Here is a 27,393-nt window from a genome sequence, read left to right as displayed (position 1 = left end):
GGGGGCGAAGGAGGGGGAGGTGATGCGGGTGAAAGCGGAGTCGTGGGCTGCGGTGGAGATGGCCGTCGTCGCAGTGGCGGTGGCGGCGGCAGTGGTGTACTTGTTGGGCTAGGGGGTGTGGGGGGCGGCGGTGGGGATGGGGGTGGGGATCTTGGAGGTGGTGGTGGCGGTCGTGAAGGCGGAGGCGATGGGAAGGGTGAGGGCGGAGGCGGTGGCAATGGCGATGGTGGAGGAGGCGGTGGCAATGGCGATGGTGGAGGAGGCGGTGAGGGTGATGATCGCGGTAGTTGGGGAGCAGGAGTGCGTGGTGACGGAGGCGGGCGCGGTAAGGGTCGGGGTGAAGGCGGTGGCGGAGAAGCCTTGGGGGGCGGAGAGGGTGGTGGAGACGGGTTTGGCGGCGACGGCTGTCCTGGCAGCTGCGGGGCTGGCGGGGCCCTGAACATGTACAGGTAGATGGTGGGTGCAGGACCGGAAGTATTTAGCAAGCAGCGACGCTTATCGTAAATTAATTATGCATGATTGGTGGCTCGGGTGCGGCCGTGGAGGTGGCTCTGGAGTGAAGGGATCGAATTGATGGAGCTTAGCAAAATATGTAGCAAATAAAATACAGTTTTTACATGTTTGGAATGAAGTTTATGCATCTACCTCTCTGGCCTTGTTGGCGCACTCAGGTGCCGTACTGCTATGTCTCACTACACAACATACACAGGTATATATGGGCACATGCCAGTCCGGCTTCTGTCCAGGGGGCTCTTTTTATCTGCCCGGCAGCAGCAAGCGAACTCACGGTGGGCTGTCCACACACTCGTAGGAGCCAAACGTGAAGCGACAGATCTTGAGGAATATGGCAGTGCCAGAGTCTACCAGATCTGCGTACGTAAAAGCAGATTTTAGATTTTAAGGATAAGCTATTCACATTATGTGCATACACGTATATACATACACGTATAAACATACACATATACATACACATACACATACGTATACATTTAAATTTAATATTTAAATGTAAATTAGGCTGCTGGCACACACGTACACAGCAGCAGGGAACAATCCATTGCCCGAGTAAACGGTTTCCGCAGCGGGTTCCGTTCGTATCGTGAGTACGAATTACTTATGAACGTATTAGATTACAAGTTGCTTACGAGGAAAGGAGTACATGGTTCCCGTGCAACCAAAAATTAATTCCCCCTCCCCAGCCGCAAATAAAAATGCCAAACAAGCAAGCGGATGTTTTCTGCTATTTGGCCACTTGCCATTTTCATTTCTCACTCCGGTTATGCATCACTTGATTTTTTTTGTTGGGTGCCGACCCGCGCACGTGCAGGGCGCATAACTGGTAATTCCGAGATTTCGAACTAGGGGTTGCTTAACTAGGCGTGACGCCACGCCACGTGGACGAATCGATGGCGACACACCACTTCACCAGCGTAGATATCTTACTTAGCGGAGCTTCTCTTATTTATGTTTTTCGGTAATATATGCATTTTCGTGTGTAACGTTCCAAATAGTAGTTGGCATATAAACTTCGCCAAACTTCGCTCCCAGTCGCTCCTAATTCCAAGGCCCAAGATGGCAGGAATCGCAGCCTTGGACAGGTCCATTATCCTTGAAGGCTTTGCTCCAAGTACCAGACGCTTTGGACGACTTGACTTAGTTTGCACTACTTAGTACATGTACTCGCCATTCTTGATCGACGAAATCGCGCTAGCCAACCATTTTTGGCCAAGTTAAAAAGGATAGATAAAAAGCAGAGGCGCCATTTGCCTGTCACAGAAGACACATAGACCACACTACTGCACTTCACAAACCCAGCAGTCGATCGACACATGGACACCTGTAGTAGCTGTAGTACATAGTACGGCACACACGCCATCGAAAAACACGCGTAGAGGCGCTCCACCAGCATCTACATCGATGAGAGGCCTTTTCAGCGGTCAGCTCTACCTCACCGGCTTGTAACCAAAGCGAGCCTTGAAGCTTCACTCACCTCCTACCAGGATGATCATGTTGTACTCGCTCAGTATCGCGAAACTGCGTGGGCCGACTACTTGGAGGAAACTCCGCTCTGGGTTATCGGAGGTGGCTACTGGCAAGTTGTCGATGTTCTTGTTGACTTCGTGGATGTTGAGCTGGGGAAAAGGGAATGACGGGAGCCCCAGGTTATGGTAATTGGACTCCGTATACGTGCAGCAGTATTAGCGGGGGCTTGGATACCAAATGGCTTAGGAACGTATGGCACGCAGGCACATGCGGTGCACATGAGAGGAGCGGCTGAGCGGCGGTTGCTGGGGAAATAGTAGTGTATATATCTCCCCCACGTAACTGCACGTCGGCACTCCGCCCATGCATGTACGTGCACATGTACGTGCACATGTACGCATGGGCAACAGCAAAAGATACGTGGATACTTAGGGTTCGTATGCCGGTGGGCCCCATCCCGCGACGGCATGCTACTTATGCCGGCGCCCTAGCCACACAGCTGTCTAGTTGCGACCCTCGTGCGGAGTTGGCTGCTTTATATGTTTGTACATCCCTGTTGACTTCGTCCATTCGCATCATCAGCATCAGTGATTCAATCGGATATCCCTTTAGGGGAAGAAGAAGAGACTTTGGTTTTATACTTCCTTTATCTCAACGTTCATGCATCGTTCATTTACCGTATCCTTGGGGCAGCGACACGCATTACATCAGACATGGTGAGCTGCAGACGGGGATAATTTCCCACCATCACGCACTCCACATGGGGCATGGAAGAAGCCATCCCAGCATACTCTTCTTGATTCGTCTAGCAGAGGAAAACCCTAGACAGACCTAACGCAGAAGCAGGCACAGAAAGCATTGGCCACGCTATGTATATTTCGTGCACACACAGCACATGGAACGAGGCCTAGCAATGGATCTAGACGCGCCGTGCGATGCACCACGGATTCGCTAGCATACCTTTCCGCTGAATTGGTCATTGAGGTCGAGGTCGCCTGCGGCCTTGACTCTCAATGCGAGGTATAAGTTCCTACGGGTGGCGTGATGCATCAGATAGAGCGTCACATGCCGTACGATAGAAATGCAGAGAAATCGGTGGCCGACTGAAGCACACATGGTGACGTGACTTTTGCCGGCGACCCCTGCTAGAGAGCAAATGGTGCGGGATCGTATACGTCCGCCTGGCCCGGCTTTTCATCTGAGCATCGTCCCCTACATCTGTACGTCCCATATATCTGTATGTCCCTGTATCTGTACGTCCCGTATATCTGTATGTCCCGTATGTATGTTGTTACAGGGTGGTTAACTTCGCCAGCGGCCCCCTTTCCCGGGGCAGTCCCTGCTCTCCCCTGCTAGAGGGGCACCCTAATCCGTCACCCCATCCGACTTCAGAATGTATTCGTTGGGTTCGGCAACTCACCACCAGCATCCATCCAAATCTAGCGGATCAGCGGCGCCTCAACTTAGTTCCTGGTCAGCTCGCAAGTATGTCCCCTACATCTGTATGTCCCGTATATCTGTATGTCCCATATATCTGAATGTCCCATATATCTGAATGTCCCGTATATCTGTATGTCCCATATATCTGTACGTCCCGTATGGGTCTTGTTTGCCGTGTTCATCTCAAGTGCAGTAATGCACGGCCAGCTGGACCGCTGGCTCTACTCTTCGTGAGTCTGGAGCCCACTGTAACAGCCACACACATACTCTAAGCATCAACTTACTTGGTGTATGACTTGAGCCAGTCCGGTTGAATCTTGATCATAACCTTCGCAGGTCCCAGGTACGTGGCTCGCAGCGTATAGGGCTGATAAACCTTCTCTCGGAAATTTGAGGAGTTGAGCTGTGCTAGCGGAGTTGCCCAGCCCAAACTGGACAGCTCTGGGGCAGAGGGGCAGCTGCGGCCGTCGCCCATGGCAGTTGAACTATCGTTGAAGAGCTCGCCGCCACTATATGCAGGATAAAGTCCATAATTGATCAGCAATCCCTGCATCACTGATCCCTTGTCGAATATACCCTACGTGTCATCAGACCGGCGGTGGTGCACAACACCAAGGGATGCTTATCACGGCCATCGTGCATATGCATTACACACATACATACACACACATATAGCACGGCGCTTCGCACGCATGTTATGCACCTTTCCTTCCGCAAGGATCAATCCACTTGGGGTGTACTTTTTAGCATCATGCCGAGAAGCTGAAAAATGAATACCCTACCGGGCAGTGTCACGGCTATGGTGTGTGTGTGTGTGTGTGTTACACCTTGGGTTGCATTACACTACAAAGGTGCGTGTATGTACACATGTACATATGTATGGACCCGCAAGTGGCACCTGGCACTTTGTCGTCGGGAATATGGGGCAGGGGGAGGATGTGCTGGGGGGGGGGCTGCATGCCGCTCCGCTTGGTTGCTTTAGCTACCTGCAGTCCTGCAAACCCAGAAGTGCAGAGAGATAGCCGGAGAGATAGACCGACTGCAGCAAAGCATTCGGAGGCCTCGGGAGAACCCTTGGAGCCGAAAATGCCGAGATTGCGACAGCCAAGTTGCTATAGTTATACGCCTACCTGGTTCGGCAAGTCTGCGGTTAGCCAGCTCCTGCTTCCCAGCAATTCAGCTCGAACAAAGTAGCCACATATGGAGAGGAAGTCTTTCGGCATCACGTGCACAAAGTGTGTAAACATCTCAGGCTGTATACCTGTGTCGCGAAGGTAATGCAGTCCAGATATAAGCAGCAGGAGGCAGGGCAGGAGGCAGGGCAGGAGGCAGGGCAGGAAACCCCCTTAAGGTGGTGTTTAGCTCACAATGGGGTGACGACAGTGTTTTGGCTTCCCTCCGGTTGTGCTCAAAACCCTGCGCATTTCGTGCATTAATTCCCCTCCCACTGCCCAAACATCCCTCAACAATATTTTTATTGTTGGACGAAAAAAAATTCGTTCAAAGATGCTTGTGCGCTACTGCATAACAACAACAACAACATCATATCCTGGAGCAGCACACGTTTCCTCGCTCGCATGTGTAGTAGCTGTGCACAGTGGTGCGGCACACATATCCTCGGTAATGCACGTTGATAAGGCGCTACGCCGGCATCATAGATAGAGGCCTTTTCAACGGCCAGCTACTACATAAGGCGGTCCTCCTGCAGGCTCGAGTTACACATCCTAGCAGGCTCGAGTTACACATCCTAGCAGGCTCGAGTTACACATCCTAGCAGGCTCGAGTTACACATCCTAACAAACGAAGCAGCAACAACGTACCGGCGCCCTAGTACGCACCTGCAGGCAAGTTGGACAACGTTGCATTCGCGATCGCGTCCTCGTCACAACTCAAAAATGACGCCGAACAGGGCACTACGGTAGAGACGACCTGCATCAGCAGCGCCGTTGCGATGCGCACCCATGCATTCATAGTTCAGCCAACTATCGTATTCATATACGTATGTCTGTGCAGGAGCTGGTACTTAGTACAGCGCACATGTCGTCTACAAATAGCATCTCGAGAGGCCTTTTCAGCGACCAGATAATACAGCATATGCGTTTGCGCATACATGCATACATGCAGACAGACAGACAGACAGACGCACACAGCACCCGCTGACCTACCTTCAACGCCTGCCGATCAAGCACCATTTGGCCATAGCTGCAGTTCCTGAAAAATTCCGCGGAGCCGTTGGGCGCTAAAAAGGCGTTCTGCACATCTTGCACCTGCATTTCATTCAACCGTCAGGTGTTGTCTGTCGTAAACGTACGTCCATGTCAGCGCAGGCGAGTTGCAGGGAGATACAGGTTTCAGCGAAGTGTACGGAGGAGATGCCCAGCCCACGGGCCTTTCTGCCCGCGGCTCGATGTGGTGAATGGGTCGACGTAAGGAGAAGGCAAGAATGGCATCGTCTTAGAGGGCCTGCACGTCACCTCCCCGCTATGAATGGCGCAACCCGGTGTCACCCAAACGTTCGCCATCACCGCCCGAAGTCCCCCAGATGCGCCACCACTAGGTAATGGCCACTACTTGTGGGGCAATGTAGTAGCTGCCGTACACAGTACGGTACCTTGAAAAAAACAACTATGTATACACGCTAAGCGCTTCACCAGGATCTCGAAAGGCCTTTCTTCAGCGGCAGGCCAGCTACTACAGGCAAGACCATTCCGCTGGTTCTGCAACATGTAATATTACGGACGTACGGCAGTCAAGATGGCGCCAACGGATACTATTGTATATTACTCACAGTAGTTCCCGCCGGTCGAGCGGGGCAGGACAGAGATGACGTACTTATGCTGACCACCATCACGAGCACTCGCAGCGCGGCATTTGCCGTCGATTGCGTTGATGCGGCAACGAAAGGAGCCCTTGCGTTGGCGATACTCAGACACACGTTCCTTTGCGTGCTCGACGCGTAGCAAGTCTGCCATCGGGCAGGCACCGAGGTTCCGGCGGCAGGCACGCATGTGCAGTACATACGTAAGGATGCACAGGATGCGCAAACCACAATTGCGGGACAAGTAGGTTCAGGTAGGCATCAGCCGGCAAGGGTTAGCCGAACAAATGATTCGGCCTCCTTTGTCGATCTCAAGACGTTTAGCAACTAAGAGGGAAAGGCTTCCCTAGCTTTTGGTGTCTTATGTGGTAGGCGATGTGGATAGGGAAGAAGGCTTCAAGAGCAGCACGCAGTGAAGATCAGCAGCTTAGCCAAAATCAATAAAGAAGTTTCACATCACAGTATGGCCAGGCAGCTTCATGATGTTGTATTTACGACATGCCGTCCATTCCACGTCCATGCTCGACATACATACAGTGGTTAGCCACCCGTGTCTTGCTGATCGACTGGCCTCTAGAGATTATTCAATACTACGTCCGTTTGCCGTACATAACCCCTGGCAGTCCTTGAGCCCTCGGCTAGTATTGGGCGGTTTGCAGGTACGGGGAACGCATCCCACGACCATGTAATACACATACATACATACATACATACATACATACATACATACATACATACATACATACATACATACATACATACATACATACATACATACATACATACATACATACATACATACATACATACATACATACATACATACATTCATACATACATACATACACATAACCCCCCCAGTGAGGCCACGTCAGCGTCGTTGCGGTTCTTGGGTGCTGCATGTCCATGTCCGTACGGAAACTCACCAGCGTCACCGAGGCGCCCGCCGCAATCAGCACGCCCGTGGCGGAGTCGACCGGCTGTGCCGGGAGGCGGTAGCTTGTGCCGTCTATCGTATTTAGCATCCACAACCCACCACTAGGGTTGGGATATGTCATCCAGCGCACTAGCCGACCCTGCGAACGGTTTACGCATGGCAAGGAATAGGCACGGTCGTACAGCCGCAAGATCGTGGGTTATGCGCGTCGTGTACGTGTATGTGTAATCAGGAAGGGAAGCAGTCGAATCTATAAAAAGCTAACATCGCCTGCGTCAAGCGCGGTGGTAAAATATATTCTTATATTTTCTTCATACATGATACATGTAATGCGTTTTTGTGCATGTGAGTGAATACATGTGCGTTTGAAACACATCCGGTGGTTGCATCCTAGCGCGCGCAAAACACGCAGAGCAATCGTGGCATTTACCGCCCTCATGTCGGCCCCCGCAGAGCTGCGGCCGCTCTAAAGTTGGTTCCGGCAGGGGGATCCCCAGCCTAGCGGGCCAGGGAGGTGGCTTATCGGGCACCAGGAGGGCGCATCTCGTTGGATGCCCTATTGCATGGTATATGATGGAGAAGGCTGCAACACGACCGTGCCTTACCTGCAATGTCCTTGCGATTGCTGGTGGTTGTGGTGGCGGTGGTCTCGGAGGCGGCATCTTTGTTGGCGACGGCGACGACAGCACCGATGGGGGCTTCGCAGTAGGGACAGCGCCTGCCATGCGCCGTACATTCATCCACGTGGTCATACATATGTGTGTGTGTGTGTTGAAAGGGGAACATCGGGAACATCGTGTGTGTGCATGTATGTATGTCTTTCATCTGACGTGTGTCGTAATCTGCTCTGCTTCGTTCTCGACGTTTCAGTGCGCATTTCCCGCAGCAGTACTTCAGTTGTAATGGACTGCTGTTAGGGTTAGGGCTTGACGAGCTGATTTGGTGGCTGCATTCACACACACCATGATGACGGGGGTAAGCAGGGCATGCTAGCTGTTGCGCTATCATGCAGGTGTTGTGTTTCTGCCAAGGGGCCGTGCGCGCAGCAGCTTGTTGATTTGCTTTCATGAGGCTCACTTAGGCAGCAGTCAGCGGGGTAGGGCAGGAGGACCGCCCGAAGTAGCTAGGAACCGTGTTTTGTTTGCTTGCTCACCTGTCCCTGCCATTGAGCAGGACAAAAGCGCGAACAAACGGAGAAGTCCAGATACGGTCCGCATGTCATGTATCGCCAAAGGACGGGAACTTTGCCGGTATTTAAATCGAGGAAAAGTTGAGTCCTAAAGCCGTCCTGGTCCTGCGTGATGTGGCTTTTTCTGCATGCGATTCTACCGGAAAGCTGTGAGTTATTGCGTGAAACGTTTGCAGGGCGTGACTGTGTTAGCAATACGACGAAGTAGTTAGGCAGCGAGTTCTCATGCTTGTATCTGTTCCGGTTCACACATCATAATAAATCTTTTTGTCCATGCGGCCGTCACGGAGGCGGGAATGCGGACGGCGGCAAGGCGCGGGTTGCGAAACTTCAGGGCGGGCGGGCGGGCGCAAGTTAAATCGGCAACATGCCATCGAGCGCAGTCAGTTATCAGGTATGGAATCATTTAATAGAAAGCTTCACCAAGTATTCTATCGAACGAAAGGTGCGATTGGTTGTCGTAGCGAGATTGGTTGTGGTAGCGAGAGCTTGCGCGACTATCGTATAACTTTAAACTGGAGATTAACTTTATGTGCAAGATCTCACCTTCTTCACACGGTGTTTGAACACAACGCTGACATGAACACAACGCTGACAAATAGCAGTGGCCTCCCGACTACACGTTGGATAGAACAGATGTCACAATTGACATTCTTCACTGGAGGCGTGGTCCTTAAATTGTGCAAAATAAATAACCTGAGGTAGGAACTCTGCTAGCCGTACAATCGGGCTATTTGAAAAGGCTAAGTGTCCGTCCCCCATCAAGGTATTTATGGAATACCTTAGCTTCGTATGACATACACAGCGCGGCCATATAGTGTGACCAACGGGAAGCTGGGAGAACTTATGAGGAACTCGCGTATACCCCAAACCCCCTTGCCGCACCCGTCATTTCGATTCGTAATGGCTGTCCTGGACGCGGCCCACCGATGCAACGGGTCAAAAAGATAGCTACAGAAACCTGTAAATTGCAATAAGCCTCCCCTTATTCTACACAATCCGAAGGAAATAGCTATTTGCCGCGCTCATATGTCATTGCATCTGGGCAAACAGCAAGGACGATCAGCTCCCGTTCACAAGGGCGGCGGGCAGGCTCGAATTGCTACCTTAGGCTCGAAGCTCCGCCCAGCTTCGTCTGTAACAAGATGTCGAGTATTGATCAAAGCTTGTGCGTGTCTCGCGGTTGGCTCGGAATTGTGACAGTTTTTGACAGTCTTTAGAACCCGCACCCAGGGCACCCGGTTGTATTCAGTTCTATCCAATAATCCAACTACGACACAACAGACCGGCGTATCGGCCTGACGCAAATTAACACATACGCTGGCGGCTGTGCTGCAGCGACTTCCTTGCCGCGAAGTTATAAGGAGGGATGGAGGGATAGATGGAGGGATGGAGGGATGGAGGGATAATAAAAAACGCTGGCCCATCCACATAGGTCCAAACGGGCGCCGTCAAAGGAACTGCTGCTCCTCTGCTGCCTGGCTAGCAGGCGCGGAATGGATCCCCTAAGCGTAACAGAATAACAAATCCTAGCAATGTTGGTGTGCTGGCTTTTTTGCAAGCAAGCGCAGTTAGAGGATAGGACACACGGTCGGGGAGAGCAATTCTTTTGACTGCCCCGGTCGCACAATTCCCGTGCGTCCCTAATTCCAGCCCGGATCCTACCCTCCTGCGCAGTGCAGACTTGCATGCCACTGTCTGCGAGTAAAATAGGCTGTTGCAGTCTCGGTATGCTTGGTTGTGAACGAGAACGAGAACGAATGCTGCTGCCAAGGCGGATCTCGGGCAGTGCTGTGGACCTCTGTCGGTCCGCCACGCCATTGGCAGTCTGCCATCTTTTTAATGGTCGCTAACGGTCCTGATTCTCCCGCTGCCAGTTCCGAATCAAGATGGCATCCGAATGTCAAGTTCAGGTTGCAAAAAAACGATGACACCTTCTATGCGTGAATGTGAGCCATAAGTTTCCTGGTGATGATGGAGTTTTGCAGCTGGTGAGCTGGCTACCGGAGTGCAGTCAGATGCAGTCTTACAGTTAACGTCCAGATCATTTCGTTTGCTAATGGCGGATGAGGGGAGATGCTGCTGACGAAGACGTGGAGAGTTTGCATGCCCGCGCCACTCGCTAAAAAAAGCCGACTATTACAGCAGAGGTGGGAAGCAGAGGAGGTGCAGTCCGTCACCCTTCTCTTGAACGAGACATGCCAATACCAGTACACAACACCAGTACACCTGTAGCCCCTAATGCCCACGGTAGCCCTACCCTGCAGGGGTTTTCCCTTGGGGTCTGGGGCCCCCTGTAATACCTTCTTATTACGATGCATACGAGACCTGTCAGGGTCAAATATATTTAATTTGTATATTTGGTCTAGTTATACTAGGAAAAATCCTTCCAATGGTGGAAGGTAAAAGTGCCCTAGTCGATGACCTGGTGACGGTGATGACCTGGGATAAAGTTAACCTGCGAGCTGACCAGGAATGGAGTTGAGCCGCCGTTGATCCGGCAGATTCCGTTGGATGCCGGTGGTGGGTGCGGAACCTAAGCGATCCACTGAGAAGTTGAATAGGGTGACCGGATGAGGGTGCCCCGAAATACCGGGGAAGGCAGGGTCTGCGGGGTAGCGGCCATAGGGTGAAGATATGACCCCACACATCATACAGCGTCCTTTGCTCCTCCAAAAGCATTCCTCCTCCTGTCAGCTTCCTGACCACCAGTCGTGTTCTCTTTACGCAGCTGTCAGTGTTTATTGATTGCTGCTTTTTACGAAGAGGGCCCCGGAAAGGTGCTTGGCGCGTACCGCTGCCCTCATCATACGTTCCTTCGCTCGGCAAAATATTAATTTGGATAGGGACCACCGCCGGTAAATTTTTCACGTAAACTCCTGCATAAACATGTATTGAATACGTTTTCCCGTTTTTTTATGTATTAGGGTTTAGAGCATTACTGAATGTAGCAGTAGCAGACTTGCTAACGACAGTCTTCTGGTGACATTTGTCATTCGGGGTAGTTGCTTTGCATCGGATTCGCACGTGACCTTTTGCTTGCTTGCTTGCTTGCTTGCGCCCGCCGTAACAACTGTGATAACGGCCACGCCAGCCATTCGTAGAACTTGCCGCTTTGAGCTTCAACTCAATGAAGCCCGAGCAATTTTCAAAAATTTGTGGCTAACCTGCTTCTTACATATTAGGCCAGGGTTGATTTACTGTGCCATGTGGCGATGGAACTTGCCTCTGCTTTATGCTCTGCTTTACGCTGTTGTTCCTTCAAGTCAGATGTTGGCCAGTGAAACGTGCGGCAAGTCACGTGCGGCAAGTCATCAACCTCCGGCTCATCAACCACATGCATCCGCGCCCGTTACCTCGATGTCACCGCCTTGACCATGCTCTCTTGCATGGCTGCTGCACCCTTTTCCTCACACCCTCCCTGGAGCCCACCTAGGCTACTTCTTTCGTGCGCCACCGCACATGGGTCTACACGAACCACCCTGATGTCCCTCCTTTGCACGAAGCACCCCTAGCCTTGCTTGTCGTGTGGCCCTTTCCTGTCACCATCAACCCACATCCACCAAGGCACCACCGTCGGGGTTGTTCAACCCACTTCGGGCCCGAACTTTTTTGAGATTTTTCCGTTTTGCCCGAAAGGAAAATTAGTGTCGATCGGGAGTCTGGAGCCCACTGTAACAACCACACACAAAAACACATCCACCAAGGCACCACCGACCCTACCATCCCCACTTTCCGAACTGATGGCCGATAACGCATCCTAGTTGCTGTACTTTGGGGTGGCCATTCCTGCTCCACATACCACGCTCGTGGTCCCTCCGCGCCTTCTTGCAAGCGGATGCGAGGATGTGTTGCAGTCTCGTCCATCAGCTAGGAAAGTGGGCATGGTGGGGTCGGTGGTCAGGGTTCTTCACCTGGGAACCAAAAATTTCGGTCGTGCCCGAAACCCTCTGAATAAACCGAAACTTTCCCCGAAAGTTTTCCTGCCAGCCTTCCCCGAACGTTTTCCTGTCAGCCTGGCAGTTTTTTCGGGCCCTCCGAAATTGTCTGAAGCGGTTTTTTGGGTAAAATTTAGATTCTATCGTAATATGCTAGGACGGCTGAATTAACAGGTGTTTGACTCTATTTTGGAACATGGCGCCTGGGAGCAATCATTCAGGCAAGGATTTTACCCAAAACCAAGGAGGCGCCACTATTATACTATTTGTATGATAGGAGCTTACCAGGTGCCTTAAAGCAGCCGTGAATCCCGAGGGAGATGCGGGGCATCTTGGTTGGGCGCTCATCATCAGCTCACTCGGGCATGTTTAATTATGGATATGCTTGGATATATGATGAAAATGTGTGCTATACAGTCGCGAAACAGCCGCAATGCACATTTGTACTTGTTGTTTGACTGGTGACCAAGCGGACCTTACATTGCAAGCCCGGTTTTCAGGCCCGTTCTGCGCCCGAAAACATGCAAATTTACTGAAATATCGTTCGGTTTTTTTCGAAAATGGCTTCGGGAGGCTTCGGTGGGGTCCCCGAAGAAATGCTTCGAAAGGCCCCAAATTCGTTCGGGATGCTCCGGGGCGCACTAATTTTCCTCTCGGGCAAAACGGAAGAATCTCAAAGAAGTTCGGGCCCGAATCGGGGTGAACAACCCTGTCGGTGGTGCCATGGTGAATGTGATGATGGTGACAGGAAAGGGCCACACGACAAGCAAACCTAGCAGCGCCAATTTAGACTACTTACAGCATTACCGGTCTCATGCTTGCTCTCACCTCACCATTGCCCCAACCCCCCGGAGGCCTACCATCCCAACAACCCAATCTTAACAGCCCCAGCAGCCCCAGCTGCGGCAGGATCATGGAAGTCGACATGAGATCGATATGTGTATGTGTTACATGGTTGTGGGGTGCGTGACCCCATACCTGTAGAACTGCCCATACGAGCCGAAGGCCCAAGGGCAATATGCATACGCCTAATATATACGCCTACAAGCCACGGAGGACAGGACAGACCGCACTACCAGCCCAGACTAGCGCCCAAGGGGAATAACTGAGTTGCGGTGAGTCCACATCGACAGCCCACATGCGATCGACAGCTTACATTATGGATGGATGCCTGAAAACCCCGTTTTCCTAGCAGACTGACTGACATATGAAGTGGCCTCCGAAGATTGTTTTACGTGAATATGAGCTATAAGAAGAAATTGATCCATCTGAATTATTTGGGCGAGAGTGGATTAATAAATAACTTATAAAGCAAAGGGCTGATACGCTGATACTATGTTTTACTGGCCCTCCTGGAGCCGGAAACAGCCTGGTGACTAGAAGATACTTCTAAAACTCAAATACGACTTAGCAGATATGGAGTATTTCGCCGGTGAGTTATATGAAGAGTGTACGAAGAGCGAGCGCGAAATTGGGTCTGATTGGGTCGTTGCACGAGTAGTGCGCATGCATCGTTCATTGGCAATAATGATCCCAAGTAGTAAGATGTGTAGCAGCCGGTGACCTCACACCTAATAATCTCACCTAAAGAGCCAAAGGCTCATCAGAACGCGAAGGATAGAAAAACCGCTGCTTCCTGCCACAACAACGTGAAGGATGGAAAAATGCAAACATACGCTAATAATTAACCTAACACCATCGTCAAAGGCCGAAGCAAATGCATGTTACATATCTACTCTTCCTGTCTACGTAGAAGTATACCTTCTAAACATTATTATGGGCACTCGGCAGTCGCTATCATATACTGCATACGTGCGCGCGCACGTGTCCGTAATAAGTACAGCAATCTTCTCGGCAAATGTATGTACATACGGCTGTACATTGAGATGACGTCATCAGCTCGACGTCCTCACGCCTGCGGCGAGCAAGGCTGGCGGCGTTCATGCGACCGACCAGCTTCATCAATATACCCATCGTGATACAGTGGTAGTGCCCTCATCAAGCACGAGGGCACGTAATGATCGGTGAACGTGCACCGACAACCTAAACTATCGTTTAGATGAAGGACATGAAGGGATCATGAAACAGTGTCCCGCAGTGCGGCACCCACAGAGTTTAACTCTTCGATAACAATTCCGTTCAGATATATGTATAGCAAGGGGTCCTGTACATAGATAGATAGATGGATAGTGGATAAGCAAGTAGACGGCTTGGATGCGAGCACTTAGGATAGCGAACGGTTCACGCGCTCAATTCAAATGCGCTAGTAACAAGAACAACAAGAACAACGACGACGGCCAGTTTTCAGATAATCTTATCGTATATAATAAGGACAAGATTGTCTGTTTCACAGTCCGATTAATTACTAGAGCTACGCTCTACAGATGTATTTACAACCTACAAATCGAAAGGTGCGCGTGTTCAATCACAATTCGGGGGCAGCAGCTCAGCAACTACGCAATAGCACGTTAATGGTGACCAACACCCAGCCAGCAGAGGAGAAACGGAAAAAACTATACATGTAGATATGCATCGGTGTGTGCAAGGAGCTGCTGTGCTGCGATGCAATCGCGTCGTCGCAATAATAGCTAGGTGCGCACGTGTATCATTTCCATTAGCGTATGGCATCATCACACAAAGCAAGTAGCGCGCCGTGATGCACGCACGTTAATTTAGATGCCGCCGCCGATAGACGCACGCGCGCCGACCTATCTATCTATCTATAGATGCTGCAGCGTGTACCCTTGCAGCATCCCGCGTGTCGAACTCAGGCCCAAGCGTGAGTAACGATTGTATGTATGTACCTATGTATGTATATGCGCGCGTGGCCTAACGTGCCCGTGAACAAATGCTCGATTGACAGTTTGTAGCAGCAGCAGGCAAGGCTAGCTAGGCGACACGAAGGACGGTCAGTAGTCATCATCCACATACGCGCAGATGTGCCTGTTTGTACGTATGTCCATCGCAGGGGCGTCGAATGAAATGATGGAAAAGCGCCAATCGAGAGCGAGCGAGGTCGAACGAGCGAGGCAGGCCAGCGGACGGTGAATCCATCCACAAAGCCATCAAGACCAGCTCTAACAAAGATGTAACCCCGTGAAATATGATATGGCACATGCAGACCAACTTTTGCAAATCATAAGCTGATGCCTTCCAATACTACACACACACACACACACCCTCTGGATCCATGGCCTTCCACGGGCAGCACGTACAAGCCCTAGGACCAACGAAGCCATACCGGCGCACAGCTGCACTGCCTCTTACGAGGAGTCCCGTGCGGTTGAGATCCCCCACTTCTATCGCATATGCGCTGCTGCTGGTAGTAACTTGCTTCCCCTACGTTCTCCCACGTTCTCACTTCCCGCCGACCCGCAGGCCGACGCAGGGCACGAACCCTGGCGAGAGCATTTTTTCATGGCTTCGAGCAGCAGCTAGCCAGGTAGCAAAGGACCAACGAGCACGAAAATGAATTTTTTGGCAGTGCAATGCAGTCTGCATCATGCAGAAGGCAGTAGGGGAAGCCGGGGAAGCAAGGCACATTCCTTTAGCCGAAGAGCGGACAGCCGAAGGGCCGGAAGGGGGTTCCGGCTGGAGGAAGTGAACTCATGACACGTGCAAGCACGCAGATAGTTCACAGGGGCAGCGACTGGCGAGGGGAGCCCTGCTGCTGAAGGGGGGCTTCTTAACGGCCCTTGGCACCGTTTAGCGTTTTTGTCCTTCGACGGCCTAACCAGAGGACTGTGTAGGCGGTCTTGGCGATGGAGGCACGCTTGATTTTCCTAGGGTTGGCGGTGCTGGAGGAGGTGGGCTTCGCGGCGGCGGTGAAGGCGGTGAACGCGGCGGTTGGCGAGGCCTCGGCGGCCTTGGCTTCGGAGGCGATGGGGGCTTGGGGACCGGCGGCGGGGGAGGTGGCGGTGGTGGTGGCGGCGGTGGTGGTGGCGGCGGTGGCGGCGCATTGTTACAAGGATGCGGCGGCGGCGGCGGCGGTGGTGGTGGTGGCGGCGGAGGGGGAGGAGGTGGTGATGCGAAGCAGTCGGTTGGGGATGGCGGCGGTGGCGGAGGCGGAGGCGGTGGTGGCGGAGATGGCTGTGGCGGGGATGGCGGTGGCGGAGATGGCGGTCTTTTTGTAGACGGCTTAGGGGGTGGGCGCTTTATAGGTGAGGGTGGAGGCGCCGGGGATGGCTTCGGCGGGGGTGGCTTGTCGTTTTGAGGCTTTATGGTAGGTGGGGGGCTAAATGGTGGTTGGTTTGGCGGCGGCGGCGGCGGCGGCGGGGGCGATGGAGGTGGGGGCGACGGCGGCGGGGGCGATGGTGGCGGCGATAATGGGCGCGGTCGTGGCGAGGGTGGTCGTGGTACGGGTGATGGTGGGGGGAATGACGGCGGCGGGGGCGATGGAGGTGGGGGCGACGGCGGGGGGACCGATGGAGGTGGAGGCGGCGGCGGCGGGGGCGATGGAGGTGGGGGCGACGGCGGCGGGGGCGATGGTGGCGGCGATAATGGGCGCGGTCGTGGCGAGGGTGGTCGTGGTACGGGTGATGGTGGGGGGAATGACGGCGGCGGGGGCGATGGAGGTGGGGGCGACGGCGGGGGGGCGATGGAGGTGGAGGCGGCGGAGGAGGAGGCGATGGAGGTGGGGGCGACGGCGGCGGGGGCGACGGCGGCGGCGGTGATGGACGCGGTCGTGGTGAGGGTGGTCGTTGTACGGGTGGTGGTGGCGGGGATGGTGGCGGCGGGGGCGATGGAGGCGGGGATGACGGTGGGGTTGATGGCGGAGGTCTGCGCAGAACGGGGAGGGAGGAACATCCAGTCTCAGGCAAACGGCAATATTGCTAGGGGGCCCAAAACAGGCCACAATACAATACCCTAGACAGGTGCCATTCCGAGCTTGTCAAGGACCTTACTTCCGCCCAAGCCGCTTAAAGGGAAAAGTAACCCAGCCCACCCCAATGCATATAAGTCTGGGCTTGTTCGCTCTGCCCAGGGCAGCTGCTCAGGACAGGAAGTAACCGACTTTTTCTACGGTGTACAACTCCATCGCAGCACAATGGCGAGCGAGCGGCTTGTTGATGTTAAATTTCGTTTACGTTTTTTCCGGCGTCGACGGCGAAGCGTAGCGATGTGGAAAGAAACGAAGCGGAGCATATGCGGAGCAAAAAGCTGAGCACTTACGACGGGACGTCTTCGCACTCGGCAGGGCTTTCCGTGAAGCGGCAGATCTTGATGGTAATGGAGGTACCGGAGTTGGAGAGGGCTGCGTGGCAGAATGCAGGGGCGAGGTAAGGTAAGTACTACTGGCGCAGGACGGATGAACAAATGGTATGGTGCAGTACACACGCCTGACGTACACCCCTGACCTACACGCAGGAAACCATGGGTTACGACCCGCGTTTATCCGATCGCTCTTTTGCTTCCCTCGCCCTATCAATCTGGACCAGCGCTCAAGCAGCACGTTTACTAGCGAGAAGAAGAAGAATTGCGCTACGCGTCTTGCTGTCTGCCAGCAGCCCTAGCAGCAGCAACAGCCCTAGGCGCAGTAGCCCTAGCAGAGCAGCAACAGGGGCAGCAAGTGCCTCCTTGTTCAACAGGCAGTTCTGCAGCAAGTATGTGCGCGTGCGCCTGCCAAGCAAGCAAGCAAGGCCAGTCCGAGAGGCAGGCAGATACGAGAACTCTCATGCTGGCAATAATTAGTACATGAATACTGCAAATAACAAAGTAAACATAGTAAAATAAATATAATAACAATATTAATATTAATAATATTAATAATAACAATAGAAAATTTTAATCGTATTATGTCGTCCTCACTGGGTTCCGTGTGTTTACGCACCCCCCGCTGCCCGCCCGCCTCCTCAGGTGAAAAAGCCCCTCCCGACATGCATACATACATACCTCCCGTTAGGATGTGGACTTTGTAGTTGAAGAGCGCTACGGATGCGCTCGGCCTAAGAACTCCGGTGATGGACACCTTCGGGTCATCAATCACCCCAAGCGTGCCGTTGTTGTCCATGTCTTGAATCACTTCGTGCATAGAAACCTGTTTTACATACACAGCAGGCGCGGGAAACGCCCCCATACAACGAGCTGGTCCAGGGAGGCGTGTAATGGGCGGGCCATGCAAGGGACGGGCGCAGAAGGCACCGCACAACCGCACAACCGCACAACCGTACATCTTGCATGTGCATGGAACAGAGTTAACGAACTGTAATGCCGGTATCCGAACGAACCTTTCCGTTGTAGTCTTGCAGCAGGTCTTGATCACCCGCCGCCCGGCCCCGAAGTGCCAGGTATATATTCCTGCAGCATGATATGAACGTACTACTTAGGCACGTCTGTGCTGCTGCATGGTTTGAGGCAGTTTGGCGAGGGACGAGTGCGGGCGCTTTGCCGTACGGGGCAGGGAGAGTGAGGTTCGGAAGGGCCAGCCATTCAGGTTCAGTAACGGTAGTGGAGAGGCGCCGCGCGGGCTACCTTCCTTCCTACCTCCCCTTTGCGGACCTCCGGAGGACCATGGAGGGGCACCTGGAACGTATCGTGGCTGAGTCCTCCCGTTCCCGGCTCCCCTGTCTGTCCCTCAGGCTGTCACGGTGTTGCTTCTGGTGCGGTGTTTTTTGGGTTTGTTGGATCTCCCCCTGGACCACAGCCCAGGCGGGGGCCCTAGGCGGAGCAGGTCAGCAGTCGTAGTAGCATGTCTGTGAGGTGTCTTGGGGCTTCTAGCTCTCCGACCGCTTCCTTTTGGGGGGCTTTTGTTCGGGTCGTTTGCTGCAGCAGGAGGCTTTTCCCGTCCGAGACGACAATCCAGCCGTAAACCACTCCTCTGGGCCTCCTCTCCTTTTGAGTCGGGGGGTTGGGACTTCAGAGAGGCTCTGCCCTAGCTACGTCTTCTGGAGGCGTCCGTGTGGTACGTGAGAGCCCGTATGCTTTCACTGCAGCACCTCTCTAGCGCCCATTTGGCGCCTGAGTCGGGGTCGGGAGCACACAAGACTCGGGACAACTTGTGTTGTGTCGTGCCCCCCACCCTTAGCGTGTGTTTCGGCTTCGGCCCCCCACCCTTTCGCGGGTCCCACTGTAATCCAAGTCATACATACATGCATGCATACATACGATTAGGGTGCCCCTCTCGCAGGGGAGAGCAGGGAACTGCCTCCAAGGGAAAGGGGGCCGCTGGTGAAGCTATACCACCACCCAGTAACAACATGCATGCATAATTACATATGGCTGGGGCTTCAGGCTTCATTGAAATTGCTTACCCTGTCTTAATTACATTCCTACCTGCCTTGCAACTAATGATTGACTCGCTGAGGCGCCACCCAAGTCAACCCAACTCAACCCAGGTCAACCTACTGGCATGGGCATGGACTTTCATGGTTGGGATGAAGGTGAGCAATCGGAATGCTCTAGCGGTACTCCTGCTGCGACTGCTGTGATAATTTGCCCTTCCTTAATTAGGACACGCAGCAGCAGCAGTACGACAATAGACGGTAGGATCCGTTGCAAAAACATAGAAAAACGCAACGCAGCACGTGAGCGCGATGATGATGATGCGTACAGGGCACACGGAGTACGGCAAAAAGGCTTACCTGTTATAAAGAGATCCGAGCCAATCGGGTTGGATCCAGATCATGACTCCGCTCGATTTCACGTAGGTGGCTGTAAGTGTGTACGTCATGTACACGCCCACAGGCAAGGAACTAGAGTTAAGCTGCGCCAGGGGTGTTGCCCAGCCCAGAAGCCGAAGCTCGGGGGCAGAGGGGCAGCTGTCACCGAAACCCATGGAGGTGGAGTCGTCCATATACTCGACTCCATCTTTCCAGCCGTGGTACAGCCCGAAGTTGTGCAGCAGCTCTTGCATCACCGTGCCTTTTGAGAAGATGCCCTGCGTGCGTGGTTACGAACAGCCGGATGACCCTGCTGACGTATGAGGGTAATGATGAAGTTTTGGAGGACAAATATCTGACATGGCATGACGTGACATGCGCACGCCGCCGGGCTGAAGTTACCCGATGGATCCAATTAATCGCAGCAGCTGGAGAAAACCTGCGCTGGATAGCTATATCTATATATATAGCTCTAGATGGGCAGGTACGTAAACTTTAAGTTGTACCGTACTTGACGTGAAGTGAACTGCAAGGGGGAAAAGCAGCGCGCCTTCTCGTGCCTTCTCTCATGCCGTCATTATCCAGACAGCAGGCAAGAGACAACACCAGACAGTGCAGCACAATGCGGTTCACGTCGTCAAGCGAACCATTTACCCGTACTAAATGACACCACGTACACCACCACGTACGGCATAGATTAGTCATTAAAATCAGTTTAGTTTGCTCTATCCTGTAGCTTCAATCAACTTGTGCACAGTCGTACACACAGCGTGCGATTACGTATGAGAACGTGTACTCGAATACACTGACACGAAACACGGGTGATCCGAGTGATCGGGGTAATATATCTGCTGCACATACACACACACGAACACACACGAACACACACACACGCACACACACACACGCACACACACACACACGAACACACACACACACACGCACACACACACACGCACGCACGCACGCACACACACACACACGCACGCACACACACACACACGCACACACGCACGCACACACACACGCACACACACACGCACGCACTTGCGAGTCGGGTGTGAACCAGCTTTGTGTTCCGGGAAGCTCCGCAAGGCCCACCCAGTTGCAAGTGAACAGCATACCGTCCGGCAAAACGTACACCAGCTGTGTGAACAAGCCGGAGTTCAGAAACCCTGTGGAAAAAACGAGTCAAAACACGCGTGAACGCTTTGGCAGCGGAGTCTGGCGAAATAACAGCAGCCTACGCGTTAACGCTGGAGGCGTCGCTCTGCCATCGGAACACGTACGTACATCACGTGAGAGCAAATCCGCTGCAAATACGATGTACCATCTGGATCTGTGTGTTACTATGTGCACACTGCTTGTACGCTCCCCCGTACCTGGCTGCAGCTGCGCTTGTGCAGCGGTTGAAATGACGTCTTCGTCGCACTTGTTTACGAGCTCCAGGGAACACGGTACTACTGTAGAAACAACCTGCATGCGTCATTGTGGTTCATCATTGTGGTTCATCATTGTGGTCTAATGCAGTGCACGGCCAGCTGGCCCGATGGCTCTACTCTTCGGGAGTCTGGAGCCCACTGTAACAACCACACACACATTGTGGTTCATCACCGAACAAGACACAAGCCTGCCAGCCTAATCAAGCAACAATCTGCGGTGCACCTGGACGGCCTTCGGAGCTATTAGCTTAACCTGCCTTGGATAAGGCTGCTCAAGCCAAAGAGCGGGTGCGCCATTCGCTAAGATATAACCCTAGAACCGTAACAACCTACCGTAAAGGCCTGTCTGTCGAAAACCATTTTACCGTAGCTGCAGTTGCTGAAGAACTCCGCGTAACCGCCCGCATCCAGGAAAGCGCTTCGAACGCGGTTGACCTGCCAAGGGCGGCGAACGAGGCATATGGCAGCAAGCTTGGCGAGGTGATGACGAACACTGCCTGTGAAGGTGAAGGCGGCTCCTTCGGCTCTGGCTGCTGCCAAGCTATGGAAGTGCCTGTATAGTACTGACGTGCTTGTACGTAATAAAAGAGTGTGTGTGCGTGTGTGTGTGTGTGTGTGTTACACACTGTCCATACATTGCAGTAGTAGTATACACACATACACTGAACTACCTAAGGTATAATAGGCTAATATTAGTGGGTGTGACATAGACCTGGAGGGACAGACAGATAGACAGATAGACAGACAGACAGACAGACAGACAGACAGGAAAACAGACAGACAAACATGTATGGAGCACGTATAACATGCATTCCTAACGCGTGCATACACATGCATGTCCGGAATACGTATTATCCGATACAACACACACACACGCACGGACGGACACACAGTTGTTATCATTACCCACATCAGCTCCCGACCGGCTGCCGCACTGGTCGCTGGCACTCAGGCTCATCACCATGATAAGCACACGCAGCGTGGTATTGCTGGCAGATGATGCCGGATTTGCAACTACCGTGGTACTCGTCACCGTCGTGTATGCGATACTGGAGCAGACTGATGCGCCAGCCCTTGGCAGGTAGCATCTCTATGTGTTCGATAGGCAATAATCAAACAAACAAACAAACAAACAAACAAACATGTTAAGTATGCAGTAGTAGGTGTTACACGGGTCCATCAAACACAGGGGATGGATTGGGTTCAGGATTACCCGGGGTTGGGCCACAAACGGTCTGTCGGCGCTGATCTATGTTCGAAGTCGGACGGCTGGAGAAGTCTCCGTCCCCTTTAGGGGAAGAAGGGGAACACTTCTTCCCCTAAATGATGGATTTGCAGGAGTAATGAGGTGCAACCATACACATACACAGTTTATCGCTGGTTAGCTTAATGGCAGCAAGTCATCTATCTCCACATGGATGCAGGCATGTATTCATGCATGCGCTTTAATCGGCACACATTAGGTGCGCTTACACATACACTCGATCGTTTAAGCAAGCGGCATATGGGGCCACGGTACGACGGACCTCTGCTGCTGGTGATGAGTAATGGCTATTCATAGAGCTGTACAGCAAGATTTACAGTGCATGCATGCATGCATGCATGCATATGCGTTGCAAAGTGTGATGAATGATGAAAGAAACCTACACCGACAACCCACCAAGGAGACGTAGCTGCCTGCAGGGATAGGCTTGCCCCTTGAATCCAAAGGTTGAACTGGTAGCCGATAAAATTTCTCTATGAAGTTACTATCGAGAACCTTGATGAACCATGCTCCGTTGCTCCGGTACAGCAACACACCCTGCAGCAGCAAATGATGAAGTACATCGCAATTCGCAACACGGCAGTCGCGCTGACAAATAACGGATAGCTCATCTATCTTTATCCAGTTAGTATGCACAGCTTCACGTATGTTCCAGATACGTTCAAATACAAATTTTCGTTGCCCCGTGCGTGCGCTGCTGCTGACGGTCAGATTATGTCGCTATTCACTAGCGTGGATAATAAGTCAATATTGGTGTGAGAGTGAACTCAAGTGATAATGTCAGCCTGGGCAACTAGTGTCACAAACCTAACGAGTACTCTCGGGGGCCGAGGAACAGAACGTTTTCTTATTGCTGCATTCGTATGCGTGGGAGATGCAGGACTTTAGGGAACTGCGTGGTGCATGGGATAACAATCTATCCAACCAACCGCGGTGTAGATGATCCGACATTCGCTCGCACATGTGTTGGGTTCCTTCTTGCAGACACGCGTGCTCGTTATTATTATTATTCGTTTTTGTACTTTACGTAAGAGCACCACTACTGCTGCTGCTGGCGGGAAAATGGTGCTGCTTGCGTTACTAGGTTTAATTATGATGCGACCCGACACAGTGGGGGGCCTCTGCCGTGTGGATGAAACTCCTTTTGCAGCAGCACAGTCCATCGAAAAACAATGCATTTAGTAATAAATGGTGTATGGAGACGGGACATGCATGGCAATAATGCTAGCACGCAGTACGCAAGGTAGCTAGGCCCCAATCCAACATTCACTGAGAAAAAGCCGAGGAGGTACCGTCGACGCGCTGATCGTGATGTTCATCCGTTCGCCTGTTGGTTACCGACCTCAAGGCTTTCGATCAAGCGTCCCACTGGCGGGGACGGTGGCGAACGGGCCGCGGGCGAAGGACGCGGCGAAGGTGGCGACCGCGGGGACGGCCTGGGAGGAGGAGGAGGAGCCCCAACGGCGCCTGCGTGCGCACGCACCGGACAGACAGACATACAGCGCATCTATCTATCGCTGCACTTCATTGGTCACAGAAATACATAGGAGTGATACATCCATAGGGCATGCGCGCAAAGCTAGCTTGCATGGCGGTGATACCACCAAGGACGGCCTCTTTAGGCAATGCCTAGTAGTAGCAGTAATCCATGCATGGCGGTGCAGGACGAGACCGATCTGCGCAAGGCCTCTCTAGCTAGGGTTATCAGACAGTTGACCAGATGAATAGCATCCTGGCAACAGGCGAGATAGGCAGGCTGCTATCGATTTTTGCATACTCTCACACAAGTCCTGCGACATCTGTATCTGCGCCAAGCCTTAATTGCGAGCTGGGGAATACATAACAATATAGGCGGTACTGTGTATGATGAATACCAAAAATAGTACCTAAGGTACATACACCTAACTAGCTAGGCATATCGACACAGGCGTTCAGGCATCATCCGCAGTCATCATATTAGATACGAGGGATAGTTAGGTTTGGATTGAGTGCAAAGGCGCAAAGCCTGACTCGAGAAATAAGAATTTCCTTATTTGTGCTAAAATGTTATTTAACGGCAGAGTGGGATTTCGGAAGGGCCGGTTGCTACGCTACAGTATGCGTATCAATAATGGAGCACCGCTTTTTCATCATTACTGCTGCTCTCATTCTGTGTGGATTCGAATACATATTTCCCACACGAAATAAGTAGTGCAGCAGCAGCAACAGAAACAAGGGACGATCTGTAGCGCGTGCAGCCACAGCAGCTTTGGATAAATGCACAGTTAGGGTTTGTGGTCGTGTACATGCATACATGCATACATACATACAAACATAAACACATACAGGCATTGAAGCCCGCCCATCCTGGAATGCTGGACGCTAGTAGTTCCCTCCACGTGAATTTAACATGCTTGGGCTGTGGCTCATGTCTCGCAAACACGCTCGGTTTCAAATTATGTGGGGACTGTACCATGCATGCCTGGGTCGGGTTTACGACGGTCTGACGATCTTGCAGGCAGCAGGTGCACGACGGCTTCATTCGTTCGACTGATGGTGTGCAGGCGAACCAAAGACAGATGCCAATCGGTGAACCTCACATGTAACACATTTGAATTGATAATATTATTGCGCACCTTGCAGGACAGAAGAAACTGACAGTAATAAGGAAAGAAATATGAGCTTTTGCGGTCCGAAACTTCGCCACCACCGCTTCATCTCCTGTGTTCTACCTGCCAAACATTACCAGACATATCTGCGTTTACTTACGTGAACACGTCCTAGGTTTTACCGCAAGCTGATACTTTATTTAAAAGTCCAAGTTTGTGAGCAGGAGCATAAACAAACAGGCAATTAAAATTTTGTGCATGTCATTTCTGGACCGTTGCTGACTTACCTTTGCCAGTGCAGCCTTGCCAAGGCTTGTGCGAAGTTCCATTTTTGTTCATTGAAGGCTGGCAACTTCGCGATATTTGAGCTTTGTTTATTGTTATAATACCTGTCAGTCGCGTGTGATGATGGCCTGCCTCGCTCTACTACCCTACTAACGCAAATAGGGCCTCCCGCGAGGTGCGGAGCTAAGGACAAGGGAAGCTCAAGTAAGGATAATAGCTACACAAAAATCCAGCTTGGACTTAATGAAATATTACGATTTGTCCAGACCCCAATTGCCCAGATGCGATGGGCGGAAATCTTTCGACTTGGCCTAGCTTTCGTCCACAATCTCAAAAGGATGAACGGCTCCTAATTGTTCATCTTTTACAGCGACCTTGTAAGGATGAAACTCCCATCAATATTCGAAATCTTACGTGATTCCGCGCACACCTTCCGTTGACCTGCTGCTATTGGTGCTTTCACCCGAATTCACCGCAACCCTGTACGGAAAAGCAACTCTAATTTTTGCGAATGAGTGTTACAATGTCACCGCGTTCGTGGCGTGTGTTTGTCGTGGATTACCGTAGTGCTTGCTTGGTTTTTTTATCTTTGGCAGTTGTCGCTTGGCCGCGCAGTCCATCTACACGGCAAGTGTTGGTGGCATTTCCCGGAGCATCATGGCCGCGGAAAGGCGCGTGATGCCGCAGGAGAAGGCCGCCTGGGCCCGCCCACTTCATCTCTCCTTCCCTTTCGACGCAGGTAGAGCGATGCTACGGTGTGTCATAACCACCCGCAATGACATCCGTCACCTGCCGCCCACAAACAGCTCCAGCGCGAAGTCTTGTTCGACCCCCTTGAGCTTACCTGCTGCTGGATTGCAGCGCCAGGCAGCACCTACTCCTGTTCGTCCGCGGGTTTGCAGCGCGGCCCTCCACAACTGCCTTTTGAGGGCCGCTTAGCCGTCCAACGTCGTTCCCAATACAGCTGTCAGCCTGTCAGCTAGCGGATGCCAAGATATCGTAAAGGAAGGGACCACCGGTACCGGCACCGGCAGCCCACACCGTTGCCAGCCACAGTAGCATAAATAGCCGGAAAACTGAAGAATTCCGAAAACGGAACAAACTGCTAGCCACCATGGTAGTGTATCGTTATGTGTGCGCTTTCATACGTAACAGGCCATGAAACCTCTATTATGCAGTCTGTCCATATCCATATTCCATCAGTGGAGTCGCAGGAGGTCGAGCCCACCGCTGACCTTTCGCCTGACACACTTCCATCCGACCACATCACCAAAAATCCTGTTTGGAAGGAACATGCCGCGGATGACGCTCATATGTCTGGAGTCCAGACATATTTATACAGACTCTGGACATGTGTATAAATATTGTCATGTATCATCATTTTCATCCTTTTCAGCCTCTCTGATGGAAGTAGTCAATTCATCCCTTTTGACATTCAAACTTTCGACATCCTCTTCTCCTCCCCTAGAAGCCCCCTGGAAAGGTGCCGGTTCCCGTCCCCCCTATGCTGCCGTACACATGCAGCCGACTCTGAGCCTAACTCCTATACCGTTAACCTCGTGCATGCGCCGTGCCATGCCGTCATGTGTATGTGTTACATGGTTGGGGTGCTGCGTGACCCCATACCTGTAAAACTACCCATACGAGCCGAAGGCCCATGTAAACGACGCCTCCGTGGGCAAACTGGCCTTCATTATTCGTCCTGCCGGCGCTTAACCTGCCCCACTCTTCATCTGCCTTGCAGTCCGCTGGGAGAATAACTTTTCGGCATTCTCGGTCACATGCACAATATCATAAAATGCAAATGCGTACATATATGTGTACTGAAAAATGCAAACCCAAACCCAGTACTTCGGTACCCAGTACAGTACTGGCCGTACAGTACCGGCTATCGGCTGCAGGAAGAGAAGG

At 52.4% G+C, this 27,393-nt stretch overlaps 4 protein-coding genes across 4 annotated transcripts; 2 read left to right on the top strand and 2 right to left on the bottom strand.

Annotated features, from left to right (window-relative positions):
* Positions 1-136: 136 nt before the first annotated feature.
* On the top strand, positions 137-439 carry VOLCADRAFT_91806 (uncharacterized protein; the record flags this gene model as incomplete). Its single annotated transcript, XM_002951339.1, has 1 exon — positions 137-439. One exon carries the CDS (start codon positions 137-139, stop codon positions 437-439), a length of 303 nt encoding a protein of 100 aa, XP_002951385.1.
* Positions 440-783: 344 nt separating this feature from the next.
* VOLCADRAFT_91805 (uncharacterized protein) lies at positions 784-8,344 on the bottom strand (the record flags this gene model as incomplete). The annotated part of the gene is made up of 12 exons (XM_002951240.1): positions 784-869; positions 1,991-2,132; positions 2,944-3,013; positions 3,708-4,000; positions 4,127-4,201; positions 4,554-4,684; positions 5,262-5,352; positions 5,589-5,690; positions 6,212-6,388; positions 7,168-7,317; positions 7,784-7,896; positions 8,332-8,344. The coding sequence occupies 12 exons, from the start codon at positions 8,342-8,344 to the stop codon at positions 784-786; spliced, it is 1,443 nt and encodes a 480-aa protein (XP_002951286.1).
* An 8,180-nt stretch (positions 8,345-16,524) lies between these two features.
* VOLCADRAFT_91804 (uncharacterized protein) lies at positions 16,525-17,175 on the top strand (the record flags this gene model as incomplete). The annotated part of the gene is made up of 1 exon (XM_002951338.1): positions 16,525-17,175. The coding sequence occupies one exon, from the start codon at positions 16,525-16,527 to the stop codon at positions 17,173-17,175; it is 651 nt and encodes a 216-aa protein (XP_002951384.1).
* A 298-nt stretch (positions 17,176-17,473) lies between these two features.
* On the bottom strand, positions 17,474-25,526 carry VOLCADRAFT_91803 (uncharacterized protein; the record flags this gene model as incomplete). The annotated part of the gene is made up of 11 exons (XM_002951239.1): positions 17,474-17,559; positions 18,198-18,342; positions 18,533-18,645; positions 19,578-19,603; positions 19,886-20,181; positions 20,951-21,078; positions 21,286-21,379; positions 21,679-21,780; positions 23,006-23,146; positions 23,952-23,977; positions 25,481-25,526. The coding sequence occupies 11 exons, from the start codon at positions 25,524-25,526 to the stop codon at positions 17,474-17,476; spliced, it is 1,203 nt and encodes a 400-aa protein (XP_002951285.1).
* Positions 25,527-27,393: the final 1,867 nt, after the last annotated feature.

This window comes from Volvox carteri (genome assembly GCF_000143455.1).
Source record: "Volvox carteri f. nagariensis unplaced genomic scaffold VOLCAscaffold_23, whole genome shotgun sequence".
Lineage (NCBI taxonomy): Eukaryota > Viridiplantae > Chlorophyta > Chlorophyceae > Chlamydomonadales > Volvocaceae > Volvox > Volvox carteri.
The sequence above is the reverse complement of the archived record's forward strand: the minus strand, read 5'-3'. Positions and strand labels throughout refer to the sequence as shown.